General features: G+C 42.7%; 1 protein-coding gene and 1 long non-coding RNA gene across 3 annotated transcripts in view; one reads left to right on the top strand and one right to left on the bottom strand.

The window, feature by feature from the left end:
* Positions 1–16,289, top strand: part of LOC121285284 — a 71,253-nt gene extending 54,964 nt beyond the window's left edge. Inside the window, exon 3 of the long non-coding RNA XR_005944625.1 lies at positions 16,059–16,289. This is a non-coding gene — a long non-coding RNA (uncharacterized LOC121285284). The remainder of the gene's footprint in view (positions 1–16,058) is intronic.
* A 157-nt stretch (positions 16,290–16,446) lies between these two features.
* Positions 16,447–23,791, bottom strand: part of usp40 (ubiquitin specific peptidase 40) — a 149,338-nt gene continuing 141,993 nt past the window's right edge. For both annotated transcript variants that reach the window (XM_041200781.1, XM_041200780.1), the window contains exon 32: positions 16,447–20,518. In XM_041200781.1, the coding sequence (XP_041056715.1) occupies positions 20,398–20,518 (121 nt within the window). In that variant the 3' untranslated portion in view covers positions 16,447–20,397. The remainder of the gene's footprint in view (positions 20,519–23,791) is intronic.

Raw genomic sequence — 23,791 nt, 5'->3', positions numbered from 1 at the left:
TGGGAGGGGGGGCACATCAAAGGTTATTACAGAAATTAAAAGCTCTTGGTGTAGGGGGTAACATATTAGCATGGATAGAAGACTGGCTGGCAGGCAGAAAACAGAGTATGCATAAATGGGTCTTTTTCTGATTGGCAGGATGTGACAAGTGGAGTCCTATAGGAGTTTGTGCTGGGACCTCAACTTTTTACAATTTATATCAATGACTTAGATGAGGGGAGTGAAGGCATGGTGGTTAAATTTGCAAACAACGCAAAGTTAGGTAGAGAAGTATGTTGTGAAGAGGATATAAGGAGGTTGCAGACGGATATAGATAGGTTGAGTGAGTGGGCAAAAATAGGGCAGATGAGGCATAATGTGGAAAAATGTGAAATTGTTCACTTTGGCAGGAAGAATAAAAAAGCAGAGTATCACTTAAACAGAGAACTGCAGAATTCAAATGGGCAGAGGGATCTAGGTGTTCTAGTGCACGAGTCACAAAAAGTTAGCATGCAGGTACAGCAAGTAATTAAGAAGGCTAATGGAATGCAAGAGGAATTGAACATAAAAGAAAGGATGTTATGCTTCAGTTATACAGGGAATTGGCAAGTCCACATCTCGAATATTGTATGCAGTTTTGCTCTCCTTATTTAAGGGTTGGAATGCCTTGCAGGCGGTTCAGAGGAGGTTTATTAGATTGAAACCTGGAATGAGCTGGTTCTCTTATGAGGAAATGTTAGACAGACTTGGCTTGTTTCCACTGGCGTTTAGAAGAGTGAGGGGTGACTTGATTGAAATATATAAGATCCTGAATGGTATTGACAAGGTGGACGTGGAAAGGATGTTTCCTCTTCCTCATTGGTGAGTCCAAACTAGAGGTACCATTTTAAAATGCAGGGTTGGCCTTTTAGGACAGAGATAAGGAGAAATTTTTCTCAGAGGGTTGTGAGACTTTGGAATTCTCTGCCTCAGAAGGCAGTGGAGGTGGGGTCATTGAATAGTTTTAAGACAGAGTTAGATAGATTCTTGTTAGGCAAAGGAATTAAAGGCTATTGGGGATAGATGGGAATATGGAATTCAAAACCCAAATGGATCAGCCACGATATTAATGAATGGAAGAACAGACTCAAGGGGATGAATGGCCTACTTCTACTCCTATTTCGTATGTTTGTATATTCTTGAATCCAGAGTACCCATTGTTTGTCCAATCACGATGCCTCAGTGAGGCAGTTGTCTTTTGTGACAAGCAACCGTTGTGCATGCACAGTCACTTCATAATGATGTTTGCAACTAACATATTCTCTTCCCTCCCTCAGATGCGCCATCCTCACAATGGGCTGCATTGGGACGCCTGAGGACGCCCCCATTGCCCAAGGAGGAGCTGCCGACCAACGCACCCACATCACATCCTCTGTCTGCACCAAACACCAGTGCAGATATAGGCCTGTCAGTGGGCAATGGCATGTCTGCTCAGTTGGTAGAGCACAGCGGTGAGGGCACATTGCACTCGCCTGCTGACTGTAATATGATGCGATGACATTGCGACATGTGCCTGATATGTTCTCATGCGAGGTTAGATCAGCCATGCGCCCAATCTTGCAATGTAAAATTCTGGCTCTAGGTGCAGACACAGGCCCTGAAGCTGTGTTTTGATGTTGCATTTAGTTCCACCAGCTGCTTCCTAAAAAAAACCTCACTTTTGAAGAAGGGAAAGCCTGGAGATGGGTCTAGAGCTGTGTCATGAAAGTAAAATAATCTTCATAACATTTTTCTGATTTATTGTGAAGTAGGTTTATGGGGCTAAGTATAGTTGGGTCTGTGTGTGATTGAATTACAATTGTAGTCAAGCATACCGCAAGCTTTAAATCATCAAAAGAAGCTAGGTGCTTGACATGCTAATGAGTAAACATGGATGCTGGCTTAGCATGCAAGGTGTGAAGGGAATTGCATTTTTAGATAAAGGAAGGGATATTTGGATTTCAAAGGGATTTTAGTCTGTTTACAAATAGCTAGATAAGCAAGGCTAAGGAATGTGTTTCATTTTTTTTTTCCCCAAAGGTTACTGGCAATATTGACACCATGAAAGTTTTTGTTATGAGGAAGATATAGTTTCAAAGACATATGGAACAATAGAACTTACATATTAAAGAGAGAGAAACATATAAAGGAGAATGAAGGGCTATATGGAAAGAGAAGGCCATGTAAGATCTAACAGGAGTGTATGAAATAGCTCTAATGAAGCCTCCAGCATTTGTGCATGAGTCTGCTGTCTTAGGAAATTGAAGTTGGGGAAAAGCCATTTGAAATTCCACCATCCAGGGTATTGTGTTAACTTGCTGAGTTTGTTTTAAATCCAAAATTTATTTTGGACCATTGCTTTAAAGGGAGTGTAACTGAGGGATAGCAATTTTAGGAGTTATTATAGTAGTAATTGTAGTCTTATGTATGTGCTTAAAATCTTTTATTTTGATAATAAATTTAATTTTAAAAATCTCTAAAGGTCTTGGTGGACTTATTACTTCTGAATTCAGTAAATACATCTCATAATAAATACAAATTGCAAAACCGTTGTGATAGCGTGACCAAGTTTCCCTTGTGGATTTGGTTTGCCTGGCACACATTATCTGCCACGTCATAACAGGCTGGAATTCTAATGCAGGCTCAATCTTTCTTTGTTCGGTTATTACACAAGCCCTAGACTTAAATCTCGGCTTAATTTTCAAATTCCTGCATGCTCCCTGACACTCCAACACCAAGCTTCTTGCTGTCTTTCACTTCACTCCATCACTGATGGCCCCTCAGTTTTACCACTACTGTCCTACCCTCTCTATTCAGTTCTCTCCAAGCTCTCTGCTTTCAAATACCTTTCCTTTAATGTGCCTTTGATTTCTTAACTTGCTCTTTATTTTAAAACTTTTCTCTCTTGCTTGGTATCCACTGCTTTGCACTCTTCAATGTAAAGCAGTTAGCGATGAGCCCCAGCATTAGTATAAAATTGCAAATTGTGCTGTTCACTAAGTATCTGTTATTCTGCATGACCATTTATCATATTCAATTATTTCATGATTTTGCAAATGAAAGTAACAAGTGAAATTGATATTTGAGATCTTTACATTTTATGGCTGGGGAGCTTATATGTAGAGAGATGCAAGGTATCATAATTGTATGATATAACTGGATGGATCAGATGGTCTTTACCTGTCAATTGTTGTTCATATGTTTGCACATTTTCATCTACCATATTTTGAATAACTCAAACTTGGAGGTGATAATAATTGCCCCAGTGAAGGTAATTGTATTTTTATTGCATTAATGCATCAAACTGGAACACGTGTTAGATTTCATCCTTTAAGGAAGCAGCTGTTTAGCTGTATAGTGACAGTGCTGGGAGTGTGGATCCTTCTTCAACACATTGGTAGGATTGTAAAAAAAGTTTTAAATATAATACAGCTTTTGCAAAGAGCTCTGACCCATGAGAGATTATATAAGCCATTTCTGAAGTTTGTGGTGAACATAAAGAAATTGGAGTATTGTATGTTAATGCTTTAGAGAGAATGCAAATACAGTTTATTTAATGGAGAAGTAAGTACCTTTAACATATCAAGAGTTCAAAAGAGATAGTGTTTTAGTGACAGACATATATGGAGTGTTCAGAACACCTCAGCATAGGTAGATATGCATATTCCTTTGGAATGACTCCAAATAGTTTTATGATAGCAATCTGCCCACTGCATAAAAGACCCATTAAATGCAATCCAAACCAGACTAGTTGAATGTAACTGAGCATTTCAGCTACCACAAACTCAGCATTGCTGTGCATGCATGTTTCACCATTTGTCATATTCACTCCCTGCACCTTCCCAGTGGTATATGGCAGGATACTCTGTACAAATTACTGTCGTTGGGAAGAGAAGTTGAAGTTCAGTGTAAGATCATCCACTTTCAATCCAAGAAAAAATAAATGCATTTTCTAAATGGTCAGAAACTAGGATAGAAGCGCAAAACAATTTAGGTGTCCATAGGTATACAGCTTACTAAAAGCTACTGCACACGGTACAAAACAAGACTAAAGCTCTCCAAGAGGCTGTGAATGGCAGTGCAGTGAAAATTCTCAAGACTGAGATTGATTTTTTAAAAATTTTAGCTAAGAGCATCAAGGGATATGGATGAATGATGCCAGTAATGGAGTTGAGTTATAGATCAGCCACGATACAATAGATTGAACAGAACATGCTCGAGGGGCTGAGCAGCCTCTTCCTGTTGCTATGGCCTAGTTCATGAAGCCACTCTGCGCCATTCAGAATTTACCATTCACATGGTAAGTTTGAGTTAAAGGAATTATTCAGTGCCAATGATAGGAATTCAGTCAGCTTTTAATGTCAACATTAATTGAGACTTCAATCAAAGAATCCATTCAATGGCAAACAGCAACTCAGAAACAGAGCATTCAACGAGAGCTTTTTAGGAAACCATAATTTTTTTTTTACCTCTACAGCCTTAAGGCAGCTTTCAGTTCCAATTTAAAGATTCTTGATGGTTTGAAAGAAAGCATTCAATTATTTAATGCAGTAAACGGACTGAGCATGAATTTGCTAACCAAGAAAATATTTCAAATTATTCACTTATGGAAGAACTCCTGCCTATCACAAAAGACTGTGCACATCATACTGGGTAGGTATTGAACCACATAAGTTTCCAGTACATTGAATCACATCTGTAGAAGTGGCTATGATTCAATGTGATTTCAGTTGGGTGATTCATTTGACTTTAGTGCCCTGGGGTTAGACAACTGTATTGAAATCAGGATCCTCAGTCCAGTGAGCACCCCCTGGCCTGCCATTTACTGTAAGTGCCTGTGTACAAATGCTAAGTGACGACAAGATTAGACCATGTTGTGAAGCCCAGCCATTTGGCAAAGTTAATGAAGAGAAACCAGCAGCCATGCCAACACAGAGGGCTTTTAACAGGAAAAAATGAACAGCCTTGGGCTCTTTTCAAAGCAGGGTGAAATAATAGGTCTTTGGTATTATGAGGAGGTTTGATAGGGTAGATATAGCAATGGTCCCACTTGTGGGGAGTCCAAAATAAGGAGTTGTTACTAATAAACCCAATAATGAATTCAGGAGAAACTTCTTCATCCAGGGAGTGGTTAGAATGTGAAACTTGCTACCATAAAGAAGTAGAGTGGGGGGAGGCTTGTGATCATCATCTCTCTTTAAAAATGGCCGTCAATAGTTCCTATTTTTGTTCTGGGGAGACAGGTTGGATTAGAAGCTGGGCCCTTCGTCCTGGAATGAGGCTGCTAGGTGTAGAGGCAGGCTGGGAGGAAGGCTTGCTTCTATGCACTGGCACTTTGTTTAAGCTATTTAAAAAAAATTATTAAAACAACAAAAAAAATCCCTCACCACCCCACACACTCCCCATCCCTCATCCGTGTGATCTATGTGCCACCTGATGGCCCCTCATACTCCCTATGCCAACACATACTCACAGGAATATGACAGGCAAAAAAAAGTGCCCAAAAATGTGTGTAGAGTGTTAAGGTTACTGGCTGCTTTTGTTGAAGTCAGTTGTTAATGTGTTTTCTTAACAGAGAGATGCTAAATAGAGGTTTGATTCTTACTTTAGGTCGAGGTTTTGATCCTCTAAAGCTTTTATGGAAACGACAAATTTCCTCTTCATTGCACCTATATTTGTCTTATAGGTTCCTTTGATTTCAGTCAGCTTTGTTCTCTGAAATATTAATTGTGTGATTTGAAAATAAGCCAATCGAGACATTTTTCATCAACATATTTAAAACAGCTGGGGGCACAAAGGTTGGCCAAAAGGAACAGGTGGATGTAGTTTTGTTTTATTCTATCCAGTTCTGTACCTGACCCATGCCCAAACAGAGAAGCACTAAGCTCTAAGCACTAAGCAGAACCTCTCTTGTCTCCCAGTGAAAAAAGCAACTCGTGATTTTTATACCAAATCTTTTGATTTTTAAAAGTTTGTCTCAATTTATAAATGGTGGGGAGGGCATGTCTGGTCCAATGACGTAGGTAACTGTTCTGGAGCTATTCTGCACCAATAATGTCCTCAGTGGCATTGGGATGAATTGTTACTTAATCTATTTTTGGGTAGGTAGAGAGGCGGAGAAGTTTTGGGAGGGGATGTCAGAAATCTGGGCCTAGGTGGCTGAAGATACAAGAAGCAATGGTGCAGCAAAAGTGGAGAAAGTGGATACAGAGGGTAGGAAGACCAAAAGGCTTTGGAAGGACAATAAATCTGAAGTAAATGATGGGGACTGGGACATAAAGAGAAGTGAATACAAGGATGTTGATTTTAAAATTAATGCCCCCCTTGAACAGGCAGATGGCGGCTTGGTGACACAGAGCTGCAGCGAAGTGTTCACTTAGACTATACGTTGAAGCTTCCCACTTATATATCCACTCCATTCCCTCCCCAAGAGACTTGAGACTCTATTCTGGCTGTATTCCAGGATGACCTTTTTTTTTTTAGAAAAAAACAATAATTGATCTTCCATATAACAATGGAATTAACAAGTTTAAGAGGAACATGAGCTTTCCTTTTGGCTTGTACATACCCTGTGTTAACATCAAACAGGTACACATAAAAAACAAGGAACTAAATATTAAATTGTATGAAAGAAAAAGATACTAATCAGCTCTGACCACCAAAAGATTAATTGCATCTGAAAATCATTTGTTAAACCTAAGTACTCTGTTGCATGAATACAAACTATAGATACCTATATTGCAATTTTTTTTAACAGGACATCCTCAAGTTTGGTCTGAGATTTTTTGCTGTCTCTGAATTCAAGAGCCAATTGCTCCACAATAATTTCTAGTGATGCTTTATTCTCTTCCTGCGTCAAACAGTTTTGGTGACTCCCCCTTCATGCCCATGTCTGGCACTTGCTGCCTTGGACAATGACATGATCTGAGTTCCTCCCTACTGTACTCCCCTTGAGGAAGTGTCACACTGTGTGCCAGGAATACAGTGGTTTGAATAAAATAGGTGTGCAAAGGAGCCCTAGTGGTTAATGGGAATCAGAGCAAAAACTCTCCACCAGCTGGAGTCATGACTAGTACAAAGGAAGATGGTTGTGGTTTTTGGAAACCAATCATCTCAGCTCCAGGACATCACAGTTGGAGTTACTCAAGGCAGTGTCCTAGGCCCAACCATTTTCAGCTGTTTCATCTGCCATTAAAGTATAATAATTTTCATAACATTTTTCTGGTTTATTGTGAAGTAGTTTATGGGGGTAAGTATAGCTGAGTCTGTGTGTGTGAGATTTAATTACATGTCAAACCAAGGCCCACTCTTTCCTCATAGGTGGATGTTAACAATCCCAAGGTCCTATTTGCTGAAGAGCAGGAGGAGTTCTCCCAGTATCCTGGCTAATATTAACTCTTCACCAACATCAATAGAACTGTTTGTGAGACTTTGCTGTGAGCAAATTGACAGACACATTGCTTACATTACAAAAGTGGTTATACTTCAATTGTACTTCTATGGGTGTAAAGCACTTTGAAAGGTCCTGAGGCTGTGAATGGAGCTAAGTTTTTTCTTTCTGCACTAGAGAATGTTCATATTAATAATGTACTACATTAAAAACAAATTACAGAAAACCCAGACATAAGTACCTTTACTTATTGACAGTTTATTCATGGTGTAACCTTTCCACACTTGACTGTAAAGTTCTGCAATCCTTTCCAATCCCCCGCAAATGGAAATATCTTGTTTTTGAAATAACATTTTATTTTGATTCTAACGCTAAGCAGAATGACGGTGATGAAATGTGACACTTGTGCAACTTATCAAGGAAAAGCTTTGAAGTCAGTTTAGGGGTTTTGATGTGAAGATGGAAGAAGTCTTATACAAGTGACAGAAAAATCCCTCACACTGAGACACTAAGGAAATGGTTGATGGGGGCATGTCAAAGCGGATTCCTAATCTGGCTGCTGGATATGTCTGGATTTTTAAATTCCACAGAAAGTGCACACACTGTAAACAGAATAAAAATAACCACGATTTCTTTCCCCTCCTCTTTCTTCAGGCAACTGAAGGCTAAAGAATTATGCACCCTTAAGGCAGCAATTGAAGAGAGAGACTAGATCAGCTCAGAAGGAGAGCAAGTTTCCAGCAAGAACATGGCACAATCTTTGAAATGAGCAGTCCAGCCATGTCCGACATATTGCAATCAGAAACTCTGTCCGCTTCTCAATGAGAGATCATCAAACCAGGAGACTAGAACTTATCCATTTGTTTTCTGTAGGGAGCAGCTGGGATTGGGTACAAAACTACAGCTGTGGAGCAGAAAGCAGCAAGGATCCTCCTTGACACTTTTTTTTAAAACAAAAGTTAATGGGCTCTGATGTACAAATGCTGATTGGCAGCAGTCTATTTTGGCCAACAAAATAAATTTGAACTTTAGAGCTCGTCACTCATAACGTGTCCGTTTACAAAACATCTGGTCCCCAGATGTGTCCATTCTTCAGGTTAAAATGTTAACAGGGTCTGCTGTTCTGACAATAGGGAACTTCAAAAGTCAAGCACGATTCTCTCCTTACTTGGGTGTCCAGTTATTTTCCCCTGGGGTTTCTGTATATTCTACATCGTTAATAGCTTCACATATCCAGGTTCTAAGAACTTCAGTAAGTGGATAGATTATACTGGTAACTAATCTGAGATATGAGGATGGCACTAATTCTGGCAGATACAGAAGAAAATCTACAGACTCCTGGACGCAATTGTAACAGAAATGGATCATTAAATTGCAGCAAAACAATTTGTATGATATCAAAGACAAGAGTTACACCCAAATGCAAAATAACAGTGAAATTTAAAGAAATAAATCAAGTAGAATTATTTTCTTATCTGGGGCCTAATAACATCTGATAGCGAAAATTCATCAAGACATGAGGAAGTGCATAACATTTGCAAAACAAACCTTCACAAAAACATCAGATCTCTTTAGATATAGGAACATCTTGATGGAAAGTGGAATGAGATTACTAAAATGCTACAGCTGGTCAATGTTACCAAATGGATTCAAAAGTTGGAATAGAAGCAAGACAATGGAAGATAAATTAAAGGCAACAAAGATGTAGTTTTTGAGACAACTAATGAGGAAGCTGAGGAAAGCAAGTGCACAAGAAACTTTGCAGATATTATCGAGAGACAACTACTATTCCTTGGGCAGGTACTTTAGAGAGGGTAATTAGAACATCTGTTAGTGACTGCTAAAATTGAAGGTAGCAGAGCAAGAGGGAGACAAAGGAGGAAATATACCTATTCTGCTTCTTAAGCTGTTAGTGTAAGATTTGAGAATAACACCAAGATTTTGGCTGTTATCAAGGAAAGTTCAAGAGCCATGATCGCCAATGTTGTAAGACATGGCACCTGAAGATGATGATCTAGGCTGTAAGATCACCAGAAATCAGTCAATTACCACTGAAATCAGCACATGCATTGAAAAAGCTGCAGCTATTATGTCCAAATTTCAGTAAGAAAGTTTGGAACAACAGCAACCTGACTAAAAACACCAAACTTCAAGTCTACCAAACCTGCATTCTCAGTGCACTCCCCCACAGGAGTGAGAACTGATCAACATGTGCTATGGAGGAGAAAAAGCTGAACATAGTTTCCACCTTCACTGTCTCAGATTTATCCTCAGCATTTCTTGGCAGGACAAGGTCAGAAGACCTGGAGCACGTTAATTCTGTCAGCATACTGTCATTACTAACCCAACAAGGTCTGCGCTGGCTTGGCCATGTTCTTCAGATGGATGACAGCCATAGACCCAAAGACCATTTGTAGAGTGAACTTGCCACTGGGCATCCATACCTCCACTACAAGGACAGCTGCATGTGAGATATGAAGATGACAGACATTGGGTAGAATTTTCTGTGCTCGCTGGCAGCGGGCATGCTCGGTGGCATGAGTAGGCCATATGGTGAGGCAGCCAGAAATTGGTTTCACGTCCACTCAGCCCGTCGATGACAGGCTGCGTTTCCCTCCACTGGACATCGCGGGGGCCTCACTGTAATACATCTACATAAGGCCAGCCAGCCAGAATCATCCCCTCACACTGGGTCATCCGCCCACAGCAACATGTTTCACAACAGCATATGTAAGGTGTGCACTTGGCGGGCTGCATTTTTAAGGGGATCTCGGAGGTGAGTGCACAGTAACATTGCACCGCGCTTGCCTGGGTTGCCTGTCGGACTTCAAGGTTGAGGTGCGTTGGGGGGTGTTGAAGGTAGTGCACAAGCAGATGTGTGGCGGTGGGGGGGGAGCATTGGGGAAATCTTGTATAAAGTGACCATTCCTTTGCAGCTGAGACAGCTCAGATGTAGCCACATCGACATGCACGGAATGGGGTCTCTAGTTTATCTGCCCACTCAAGCAATGCAGAGGCATGAAAGTGCCACCAAGTGCACCAGAGTTTTCACCCCTCAGGCACAGACTGCAAATTAATAAGCTTCTTAGTGGACTGTAGAACAGTTGGACAACTGGGCACGTTGTACAATGTGCTTGCTAAAGCTGGCCGTGTAGCAGTCACTGGTGGAGGTGCTCACAGCCCCTTGCAATGTTATCTTCCCAGTTTGGACCACTCTCCCCTAAGGTTCAAGCTAACAGTGCAGCCTTGCAGTGTGGGTTAGTAGAATGTCTACACCTGAGCTGACAGCACAGCATGCTGTTCAATGGGCAAGGCCGCCACCAAAATCGGTCAGGTGGTTGGGGCTCCAGGGAGCCATGCAACACACTGAACTCTGGCCTTTCAATTGATGCCCAGCACTCTCCGGGATGTGTTAAAGGGCCTTCAGACTTAACCAAGAGAAGTTCTTAGTATACCCAAGCTAACCCACATGTCTCTTGCTTTCATCCTGCAGGAGTACATCATCAGGAACATGGAGCCTGATGAACTAGCTGTATGCCTCGTGGCAGCTAATGGCAGGAAGAAGGTGTGGCTGGGGCTCTTGCACAAGCCGCTGAAGAGCCATAGCAAGCCGTCGTTGGTCGGCGCCTAGCTAGACCCAGGGTCTATAGACACCGCCTTTCATTCCTGCAGATGACTGACAACCAGTGTTCCCGAAGACTGCGTATGTCTAGGGAACTGATCGGTCACATCTGCCAGCTACTGTAGGATTTGGTGCCACGGGAACATGGAAGGCATCCACTGCCAGTAGCTGTGAAAGTAACCAAGGTGCTCAATTTTTACGTCAGTGGCTTCTTTCAAGTCTCCACAAGTGACATCTGTAGATATCACAAGCCTCCACCCACAAATACATCCATGGCATTGAGGGGAAACAGCTTAGTGCATTCCGCCCAGGACCAAGAAAGCCAGGATTCAAGAGCAATTGGATTTGCCCAGATCCCAGGTTTCCCACAGGTACAAGGTGCAATCAACTGCACTCACGTGGTGCTCAGACCTCCGTCCCAGCAAAGGGTCAAATGTGTCAACCACAAGGGCTTCCATTCGCTAAATGTACAGTTGGTGTGCGACCACCACAAAAGCATCCTGCAGGTCTGCGCACAGTTTTCAGGGAGCATTCTCAGTCGTTCACAGCTCCCTGACATCTTCCAGGATCCACAAAGGCTGCAGGGATGGCTCCTCGGGGACAAAGGCCACCCACAGAGGACATGGCTGATGTGGCTGCCTCAGACTGCAGCAGAGCGAAGGTATAACGAGACTCATGCTGCAAATTACAACTTGGTGGAGCAAATCATCCGGATGCTGAAAATGAGGTTCCGGTGCCTAGACCGGTCTGCTGGAGCCCTGCAATATAGTCCACAGAGGGTGTTACACATCATCGTCACCTGCTGCACCTTTTACAACCTGGCGCTGCAATGGGGAGAGGAGCTGGCTGAGAAGGAGATACAGGAGCTGGAGGTCTCCTCCGATGAGGACGTCAACTGTGATGAAGGTGAGGGGGCCCTCAAAGGTGACAGTGATGGCGATGAGGCTCTTGCACTGACCAGATGAGGCAGGCATGCTAGGAAAGGTCTCATAGTTGCTAGATTTGTGGAGGATGATGATGACATGTAATGGGGAGACACCATGGATCCTCACATTGCATCTATGAGTGTTTGACTCCAGTCTGGCTTATGGCAGCGCACATACCCTCTGTGATAATGCTCCTGTCATTCAAACGCAGTGGAGACCCTAATAGTCACTTAATTGCAGTGAGGACACTCCATAGATCTTCACATAACCTCTGTGAATGTCTGGTTCCTGTCTGGCCAAGGGCAGCTTGCTTGTGCTCTGTGATCGGGGTCATATCATGGAAACGCAGCCATGAAACTTTAAAAGCACTTGATCCATTGTCAGCCTTCAGCACCTGTCCCCTTCAGGGGCACGTCACTGGTCAGATACTGAAGAGATGGGGGGGCCAGCCTCATCTTAAAAGGTGCTGAGAGCACATAGAATGACAGAACTTTGTGACGCCTGCTCATGACATTCTGGCAGCAAAGGCAAGCACTGTCGAGATGCAGGCATCACTAATATGTCCAGGGAGCGAGAGGCCGGACCATTACTCTGGTCTGAAGGCTGCACAAAGCATAGAAAAGAGACCCTGGACTGAGACACTTGCCTTTATCTTGTGCATGAAGATTTCACATCTGAGTGACATGAACACTGCTCATCAGGACATGAACACTGCTCATCAGGACAAGCAGCCATCAGCAGGGAGATATTCTTGGGAATTTATTTACAACAGTGAACATTGTGTACAAGCCCAGGCTGTGTCAAGTGGTTATGATACTGGGTTTGTAACCCCAAGATCAAGAGTTCAAATCTCACAATGGCAAACTATGAAACAATGTAACTTCATCTGAATAGGAACAGATGGAAATGTGTTTGTACTCGAGAGTTACATCTTAACTTTCCTAACCTTGCCGCTAAGTCTTAGTGATCCCCAGACATCCACAGCGGAGACGGAGGCAGCCTGCTGACTGCTACGCCCTTTATGTGATGGCCTTAGCAGGCATCCGCTGGAGGGCTGAGAACTGGAGGGCCTCGCCCTGCTTTTGGGGTCCTGCTGTGTGGCCCTCCTCAGCCTGTGGAGCTGGAGCTGCTGAGGTTACAAGAAGAGTGGACTTGGATGGGCCTGCCACTCCCAGAGTCACCTGGACGGATGGCCCTGGGAGGTACACCTGCTGACCCTCCTCCCTATGTGCCCAATGGCCCTTGGCTGAGTCCAAGAGGTAGCTAGAGTGAGATTGAGCTACCCGATATTCCTCTCATGTGCACACTGTTGAAGATCAACTATGGCTTTGGTGATGGAGTTTAGCCCATGCAGCAGTGCAGGACCAACGTCCTGGGCCATGGTCTCCATGGCGGCTGCCATCCTACCAGCGTTGACCTTGGTGTGTTGGCATGCCGGCGCTATCACCTCAGCCTAAAGGCAGAAGGACTCCTGCATCATGCTTTGCAATCTGAGGAGTGCAGCGAACATCCCTTCCTGATGTTCCCAAGCTTGCCTTTGCAGCTCCAGCAATTGTGACATAACCGAGTCCAGAGGCTCGTCATCTGACTCGGAATCAGCAACGTTCTGGTCTCCGGCAGTCCCCCGAGTGCCGGGGACCTGGGAAGTACCTGCCGCCGTCTGCTGTGGATCAGAAAGTGTGACACGCTCACCAGATTGTGATCCCGAGGCTACTCTAAAGCCAGGTCCCACTGAGGTGTGTGTCTCTGCACTGGTGGAGGGTGTGGATGAGAGCCGTGGCAGGACTTCAAGGAGGGTGCCTTCAGATTCCTCTTCAGAGGTTTCTTCGGGGCTTGATTGGAGGCGTCCTGGGTCGTGGACTCTGTCAGCTGTTTCCCAGATGTGCCTGCAAAAGCAAGGAGAGATAATTAGTGCATGGCAGTGGCCTGTGAAACAGGACATATCACTCACGGAATGGTTGTCTGACAGATGCTGCACTGCTGGATTCTCACTTTGTAGAGCACCACCGACCTTTAGAGTAGCCTCGGGATCACAATCAGCACAGGAATGGTCCAGGTCCTCGCTGGCTAGCTGGATGGTTCTGTTTTCAAAGTCCGTCAGGACCTTGATATCAGGCATTTCTCCACCAATCTGCGACCTCTCCCTTTTATGTGCCAGCTTATCCTGCATGAAAAGAGATGGAAAGAGTGTAAGAGGATGCCTGCCAGGCCAGATGGTAAGTATGCCTGGCATGTGTGGGTGGTGAGTGATTCCATGGATGGGATGGGGACAATGAAGGTGAGAGAGAGTGAATGGTGATGTCCCTAGAACTGGCAGTGGATGTGTGATAGGTTTGATTGTGTGTGGTTGAGTGTGAAGAAAAGAGTGACTTACCTTGTTGGAACAAAGGAGATCGTTTATCCTCTTGCGGCACTGGGTGGCGGTCCTCTTTTACAGGGTGTTGGCGCTGACCACCACTGCCACCCAAGCTGGATTGGTGATGTTGTTGCCCATCTTGTGGCTAGAGCGGGCTAGACGACATCACTGCAGGCCTCCATGGCATTCAAAAGGCGCTTGAGGGGTGCATCATTGAACCTGGGGGCTGCAGTCTTTTTGCCTTTCTGGACCATGTCTTCTCAGTGCTCCCAGGACTGCTGCACAGAAGTGTGCGCATGGCTACACTTTAAATATGGCGCCCAGTGTGAAGAAGGGCCAAAGTGATGGTGTGGCGGGTGAATGAAAGCCCACCATGGAAATGGCATGTTTCCTGGGCATGCATAATTAATGCAGCGGGTCTGGGATGATACGGCCTGAGAAGCCGCCATTGCAGCTGATGGGTAAAACAACACTTAACCTGTCTGCTACCGCACTTAGTGCAAATGTGGGATGATTCCGCCATTAACAGCAGATAGTTGCTGACAACTGTGAGTTCTGGAAGCTGACTGTTTGAAAGGGCACTGGAAGAGGCAAGGCAAAATGAAAAGCATGGCTAACTGATAAGTAGACCCAGAACAAACAGAAGCCAATGAATCCTGCACCTTCTTAGCCCAATGTCTCCCTCTGCAGCAAATGCAGCAGAGACTGCCACAGAGTGGGACTTCTGAGCTACACCAAGCAATGTTTAATGCAGAATTGACTATGATGATGAAAACCATTGTCTCACGAGACGGAAGGCTGCCAAGTCAAATGTGTATAGTGACTGGGAGCTATAACTTCCAACTATTGTACAGATGCACTACTTGAGCAGGTGGTGGAAATGGGTTCAATAACTTGTGAAAAAAAAATTGGAAATACACACTTCAGGATATGGGGAAAAGAGTAGGTGAATAGTTATTTCAAGATGTCAGCAGGCACAACAAGGCTTCCTTCTGTGCTGTATGATGCTTTAAACTTTGGCAGATTTTTACATGGCTGGGGCAGCTGGGACCAATAGCACACACCTATTCACTTAATGTCACTGCAAGTGCCATTTGTCCGTCCCTGTGTAGAGCAGAGATCAAATCTGAGCTCTGTATCATCAATATGACTTGGTATGAAACACTACAGAATATTCACCCACTGAATTTTGAATAAGGGAAAATCCAGGCTTCATTATCAACTTTTTTTCTTTGTTGTCATCAGAGTTGAATCTCAACCTGGCCTGAACCAACATTCACATGCGAAAGAAAAGAATTCGATTTATATAGCAGTTTGCAGTGTCCCAAATCCCTTTACAGCCAATGTAAAACTTTTTGTGATAATGACCAGATAATCTCTTTTGGTGATATTGGTTGAGTGATAAATATTAGCCAGAAGAAAAGGCTCCCTTCAAAAACAATCTTCTTCAAATAGTGCATCTTGGGATCTTTCGTGTCCACCAAATGTATTTCCAGTAAGAGTCACCACGTTGCTCTAATTCATCTTCGATTTTCAGTGGTCCACCATAGGTAGCTGCCTGGACCCAAATCTCTGGAATTCCTTCAGCATCTCTCTCCTCCTTTAAGACACATCATAGAACCAACCTCTTTGACCACGCCTTTGATCTCCTGTCTCAATGTCTGACATGGTTTGGAGTCAAAATTTGCTTGATATAACACCTGTAAAGTGCTTTGGGATATCTATGTCAGAGGTGCTTTATAAATGAAAACTGTTTTAATTTTGCAGAATACCTACTACGCAGCCCAATATCCACATCCAATATCCAGCAAGCTTCAAAATTATGAAGTTCCTAGCCACCTAGAATTTGAGGTGCAATCATCAGATGAATCCATATTCAACCAGCCCAAAATCTCACCAAAGGTCTGCAGTGTGAATGTAATGGGGAAGTTGCATTTCTGTATATGCTTAAGTCAGAGTTTAATGTTCCACCTGAAACATGCAGTCAGTCCACACACTTCCAATGATTCACTGGAACATTTACTGCATATTACATCTTCGACTGCCCCACCAATTCAGATAAAATCTATATGAATCAGTAATATACAGTCAAATCATTAAAAGTCAAACTATCCAAAACTCAGACGGAAATAGCACAATCACAATAGCGGAATGCTTTTGTATAAAGTCTTTAATCAATTTATAGAGATTTACATTACTTATTGCACTTGTGCCTGTTCTTGATAAAAAATAAACCGATTCCAACATCTTAGGAAAATTCATAAAGAAGGCTTTCCCCCCTACCCCACAAAACATATTAGAATAATTACTTGATAAACAGTTGGTTGCTCACATTGGAGAGGATTAATCTGCAGCAGTTTGTATAAGATTTCCTTTCAATAGATACTAAAGCCCTTCTGAGCACCAGACTTGCATCCTTGCTAGTCTTGCAATTGCTTCTCTCTGCTTTTTAGGCCACAACCCAGAGGGAACATGAAAAATGCAATTCCTTCAAACCAAAGTCTCAATTTTTCCATTCTAATACATGATTTGCTTTTCTTTCCATCTTTCTTACATAATGTTGTAAAACCATCTTTTCTCCCTCTCCATCCCCAAATCTAATTACCGGGGTCCGAATTAATTACAACAGGGAACTGCATAAAGCCCTGTTCTGCTGAGAGTCTTGGAGGGAACTCTCTCATGGCTTCTCCTGTAACTTTGGTGAAAATTTGTTGCGAGCTCCAGTAGTGGAATGGGAAATGCTCCCCAGGAAATTCCCGGGGGCCATCTCTTGTGGCAGTGCGCAGTCAAAAGGAGGCCAAAACAGCAATGAAAACTTCAAGTTGCATACAAAGACTATGGTTAAAGAAGAATTGATTCAAACCATTCATAAGTACTGATCAGCTCCTGAAGTAATGGGGCACCTTCTATAAGTGGTCTTGTTATTTGCCTTATATAATTATGTAATAAATTTGTGGCTCTTCTTTCATTAATAGGGTTTCACTTTTTAAAACTGAACCACCCAACTGTTGCACTCTTTTATCCTCCTCTGTCTCTATACTTACTCCATCCGCTGGAGGCAGACAGAGTGGTGGGGAAGAAAATTTAGTCTAAGGTTGCCTCAGGATCATTTAATAGTTAGAGGCCCCCATCAGTGCCTGAAGGGGTTTACATTTCCCTCTTCGTTATGCCACCATGTGGAATGCTCCATTGACTGAAAACGGGCAAACACAGGCAAGGTCCCTCTCTTATGTGAGCATTGCATCTAATGTGAAGCTGATATTAGTCATCTCCAAGGCTACTGATGGGTCAGTGCACAGGCAATTCCGAAGCACAGTCACTGTTGGAAGGGTGGCAGAAGCCAAAGCCTGCTGTATGGAGAGTGAGACAGTCAGAGATAAATGAGGAACCTATCTGGGGCATGCCACCTGGAAGAAGAGTCTGCATTCAACACATGAACGCCTTCACACCCAAAGACCAATGAATCAATATACACTGATACTCTAGTTTTACTTGGCATCCACTGGCACAAAGTAAGTACAGCACAAGGCACTAATTTTGGAAAAATATGTTGGAGAAAATAACTAGCCCCAAAGGGGCTAAAATAGTTCTTAAAGAACTACAACAAATTAGGGCTACACCACTTATTGACTAAAAGAAAAACGGCTGAACTAATCATTTTTAAAAGTCTTTAGGGATTCTGTACATATTTGGTCTGTTGATTCTAAAGTAAATATAAAGTTAATGATAATCAAGCTTAGACATCTTGTCACCTGTGTTCCTGTTTTAATCACACTAACTAATGTGAAATAAGCTACTTCTTTTAAAAGAAAACCACTGCTTGGTGCTGGTAAAGGCTGCTCCAAAAACAAAGCAAATGCTTTCTAAAGGTCTCCATAAAACTAGCTTTCAAATCAGCCTGTGTAGGTGGTTTCTTACCTTCCCTCCCCACAATGAAGCCAATTGCTAACTTCTGACTGAATTACTCATCTCTTCTCATATGCACCTCTGCTAAAGGCTTTTCAGCTCAATTTGACATTATTAATAGTTTGTTAAAATCTATCTCCCATTTGGGCAATAACAAGGGACACATATAACATGGGTAGTTTACCATATTATGTCATCGCAAAACTCTAATACACATCCACACCCCACAGATTGAAGAAACAAATCGCTCGCCAAAATAATATTCTACTCAACAATTTTTGTGGCAATTTTTTGATTTAAAACTGAAACAATTGCAGTACCAACATAGTACCACGCTTTCTGAAGAAATTTTTCACTGAGCCACTGGTGCTTAACCTGCATTTTCAAGGCTACATTTTGCATCGTGTTCTGTTGGGCAGAGAAATATAATTCTATGCATTTTTCTGATCTCTTTTAAAGAAACAAAACTTCAAAGCTCATCCTATAGCATTTACAAAATTCACAGGCAGTTTTCACAATATTGTTAATTGATTCTCTAATTCTTGCCTCCTATTCTCTATTATCCAGATCTTATACAGTCCTGTTAGTTAAATTGCCCTGAAAAGCCCAGTGCAGATCAACACAATTATTGAGGTCCCAATAGCAGTGAATACTTCTAGGTTTTAAGTGAAGCCTGAAAGAAGTCACAAGAACAGTGCTTATTTTTCTATGTAATGGTGATAAATGGTGAATAAATCTCAGTGGAAGAGGTTAATGAATAACAATTGAAATTGGACTCTCCATTTCAAACAACTGTTTGAAATTCTTTATGCAAATCTGCTCTGCAATCATTAGTTTATAGCTGATATAATCTGACAAACATATTTTATTAAATGGGATCAGTGAGTAATAGTTTCTTAAGCATGTGGACTACTTACAACCGAATTAACAAAACTGACTCATTTGTAACAAGCACGAACTGGGTAAGGATTTAACTTCTACCTGGTTTGTACTTGATTGTACTTATACAGCAGAATAACCAGAAATTCAAAGTGGAGGAAAGCTTTACGATATCAACTTAGCAATAGGAAATTGGCTGCCCTACTAGCTATGTAGAAACCATCGTTGAGTGCTCTACAGTTAGTCCATCCTATTTACAAGAGGTTAGTTCTCTTTTTAAGGCATTGGATAGCCCAGGTGGCAAAATGACTAGTCCAAAAGAAAAGTAGCTTTTTAGTCATTTGTGACAGATAAAGTAAGGAAACAATGATCCTATAGGAGGTGTGATCCAATGGCAACATAGGCTCATATATAAACATTTTTATTCCTTTCCATAGAGTATGCGTTCTGAATCCACCTCAACTTAAACCATTTGTGCATCAACAGTAAAGAACTAAGTTTTCTCTGACCTGGCAGCTCCTGAGGTTACAAGTGTTCATGTGAGGACCACAGTCCTTGCCAGCAAGTCAGGTTCTCACTGAAAGTCAGACCATAAAATCCACTTTAATTGCGATTTTTACACCTGCGTTAAATAAAAATCATTTATATCACAACTAACTGGCTTTGCAAGTGATAACAGCCTTCACATAGGTGTGAGATCTATACTGGATTTTGTGGTCTTGTGAAATTCTAATCAATACCTCAATCACATCCGAACAAGCGCAAGAGGGATGTTTTCACGAAAGTACGTTACCAAAACACTATGTAAAGCATGGACAGCTGCAACACTGGGCGTCCACAATGTAAACAAGCACCAGTTGCTGGTGTGTGAGAAGCTTTGAATTATTTCTTGGGAATGGATTCCCATTTATTGCATAGGTATTTTAAAAATTAGTTTTGAATACTTGCAAGAAGAAAACTAATTATTTTTAAATATTGATTTAGGCAGTTATTGACAAAAAAAAAATCAAAGTTCCTCTGGAGAAGGTTCTTCTCTTTGTTCTGACAATGCGTTCTGTTGAGTCTCTCTTCCCAGTTCGAGAAGGTAGAAGGGAACCTCACCAGGGCACCATCAAACTGGAGTGAAGAATCTGACAGCTCTTGCCAATTTATCCTCAAACCTTACTTCATAACAGACCACCGGCTGCCTTTATTCCTGTGTATTTAGTAGGTGGTGAATCACTCTGTTCATTTAATCGCTCTTACTCAGCTCCACACTTTTAACAGTCATTGCAAGAGCTCATCAGCTCTTCCAGGCACCCTCTTCCAGATTCCACAGTTGTTATCTGAAGTCTGCTACACTGATTGACAAGGCCACCTCGGGTCTGCGAGCACGAGCACGAACTGTTTGTCTTTCACTGCTTTCTGGGGCATCTCCGCTCCGATGGGCAGTAGCTTGCTGACTGTGAAGGAAAAAGATATTGTTAATCTATGTGCCCAGAAGTTTAAGTTCTGTACTTAAGCTTATAATTCTTAATATTTCAAGCTTGATGAGGCTTGCATGAAGTTCTATGTTAAAGTTGCTATATAAATGCAAGTTAATGGTACAGACTTAGGCAAGGATTTCCTGGTCGGCAAGCAGGGTGCGGGGCCCGCTCGCTGGCGCGTAAAACAACATGAGGTGACGTTGGGCGAAACTCCCAACGTCACCCCACCTCATTTCACTTTTCAGGTGGGCGGGGGCTCAGCAGAATCAGCTGTGCGCCCGCCGCCCTGTCAATGGCCAATTGAGGCCATTGACAAAGTAATTAAAGTACGTAATGGACTTGCCCGTCCAACCTTAAGGTTGGTGGACAGGCCAGGAGCCCTGGTGGGCATTAGAAAAAGCATGAAACCTCATCCACGGGTGGGATGAGATTTCATGTAGGTTTTAAAATTTTTAATAAAAGTGTTAATGACAGTGATGGACATGTCCCAACTCATGTGACAGTGTCACATGAGGGGACAAGTCAGGGGAATTTTTTTTCTATTGTTAACATTTTTAAATTTGGCGCCGATCTCCCTGAGGCAGCACTTAGTCTCAGGGAGATGAGTGCGCTCTTTCGCGCGCACTCGGTCTGGGGATTCCCTTGCAGATAGCGCTCCCTTGCGGATGTCATGCTGGGTGGGCCTTAATTGGCCCGCCCTCGTAAAATGGGGGCGCGCCCCCGCTCCTAAACTTCCCCCCAGTGGGGGGGAAATTCTGCCCTTGGTTTATAAACAAAATTTTAATTAAATGAGCCTTTTCTGTTGTGCAAGACTTGACAGTTCAAGTCCTGCAAGTCACAAACATTAGTCTGCTATTAAACACATTAATGTGGCTCTTAATGGTGCAACATTAGAAAAAATGAAGGATTTATACAAATCAGCTTTGTGTGCAACATGATAATCTCCATTCCTGCTGCCCGCTGTTTTCCTTTAGCTGGGGGCCATCTAAATAAATAACTTGTTTGTTCAGGGTTTAAACTACTATGCTTTGTTGTGCTCAGTGGAGAGGAGATGCACTTGCTGGTCTAGTATTGTTAACTCAACATTTCCAGGCAGATTGAACAATATTTTGCACAGTGTCATACTTATAGCATTGTCAATGGGAAAACAAAATCTCTAAAAGGCTAAGCCAATTGTTGAATGACAGTTTCTACAGCTCAGGATTAACCCAGTGTTCATCAAGGAAAGATTCAAGTGAGTTCCTGCTCTGGACTGCAGGACTCTAATCTCAGAAGATTACACATCAATGACTATTTAAGACACACAGGATGAGTATTTGTTGACTCTTCATCATTCTCCACTGAGAATAATGGGAACTGTGACTTCACAATTACACTGTCCAGAAATCTCTATTTTGTCACATTCCCCCTGCCCCTGTCCCCAGGAGAGTTGTATCTCCTGCTTCCATATTCAGAGCTCTACAGAATTTGCTAATCTGTCTCATGCTCATGTTGTTCTCCACAGAGTCACAGAATTGTTACAGCGCAGGAGGGCACTATTTGGCCCATCATGTCTGCACCGGCTCTCTGAATGAGCATGAAGACTCTGTGCCATTCTCCCGCCTTTGCCCCGCAACCTTGCACATGTTTCTATTTAAATAATAATCTAATGCCTTCTTGAATGCCTCGATTGAACCTGCCTCCACCACACTTCCTGGCAGTGCATTTCAGTCCCAAAACACTAGCTGTGTCAAAAAGTTTTTTCTCACCTCGCATTTGTTTCTTTTGCAAATCACTTTAAATCCGTGCCCTCTCATTCTCGATCCTTTTACGAGCGGGAACAGTTTCTCCCTATCTACTCTGTTCAGTCCCCTCAGGATTTTGAATACCTCTATCAAATTTCTTCTTAGTCTTCTCCTCTCCAGGAAGAAGAGTTCCAACTTCTCCAATCTATCTTCATAACTGAAGTTTCTCATCCCTGGAACCATTTTTGTAAACCTCTTCTGCACTTTCTCCAATGCGTTCACATCCTTCCTAAAGTGTGGCACCCAGAACTGTATACAATACTCCAGCTGAGGTCTAACTAGTGACTTATACAAGTTAAACATAACCTCCTTGCTATATGCCACTATTAATAAAGCCTAGGGTATTGTATGCTTTATTAACTGCTCTCTCCACCTGCCCTGCCACCTTTAATGACTTAAGCACATATACACCCAGGTCCCTCTGCACCAGCACACCCTTTAGAGCTGTATCCCTTATTTTGCATAGTTTCTCCATGCTCTTCCTACCAAAATGAATCACACTTCTCTGCACTGAACTTTGTCTGCCACCTATCTGCCCACTCCGCCAACTTGTCCATGTACTTTTGAAGTTCTACACTGTCCTCTTCACAGTTTACAATACATCCAAGTTTTGTGTCATCTGAAAACTTTGAAACTGTTCCCTGCACACCAAGATCTAGGTCATTAATATATATCAAAAAAAAAGCAAGGTCCCAATACCCTGGGGAACTCCACTACAAACCTTCCCCGCCTGAAAAACATCCATTAACCATGACAAAAACAGAAATACCTGGAAAAACTCAGGTCTGGCAGCATCTGCGGAGAAGAACAAAGTTGACGTTTCGAGTCCTCATGACCCTTCAACAGAACTAAGTAAAAATAGGAGAGGAGTGAAATATAAGCTGGTTTAAGTTGGGGGGGAGAAGTGGGTGAGGGGTGGTTGTAGGAACAAGCAAGCAGTGATAGGAGCAGATAACCAAAAGATGTCACAGACAGAAGAACAAAGAGGTGTTGAAGGTGGTGATATTATCTAAAAGAATGTGCTAATTAAGAATGGATAGCAGGACACACAAGGTACAGATAACTCTAGTGGAGGTGGGGTGAAATAAGACTAAAAGGGCATAAAAGGTATAGATTTAAAAATAATGGAAATAGGTGGGAAAAGAAAAATCTATATAAATTATTGGAAAAAACAAAAGGGAGGAGGAAGAAACGGAAAGGGGGTGGGGATGGGGGAGGGAGTTCAAGATCTAAAGTTGTTGAATTCAATATTCAGTCCAGAAGGCTGTAAAGTGCCTAGTCAGAAGATGAGGTGCTGGTCCTCCAGTTTGCGTTGAGCTTCACTGGAACAATGCAGCAAGCCAAGGACAGACATGTGGGCAAGAGAGCAGGGTGGAGTGTTAAAATGGCAAGCGACAGGGAGGTCTGGGTCATTCTTGTGGACAGACCGAAGGTGTTCTGCAAAGCGGTCGCCCAGTCTGTGTTT

The sequence above is a fragment of the Carcharodon carcharias genome, chromosome 12 (assembly GCF_017639515.1).
Source record: "Carcharodon carcharias isolate sCarCar2 chromosome 12, sCarCar2.pri, whole genome shotgun sequence".
Classification (NCBI taxonomy): Eukaryota; Metazoa; Chordata; class Chondrichthyes; order Lamniformes; family Lamnidae; genus Carcharodon; species Carcharodon carcharias.
This window is presented reverse-complemented; position numbering and strand designations above follow the sequence as displayed.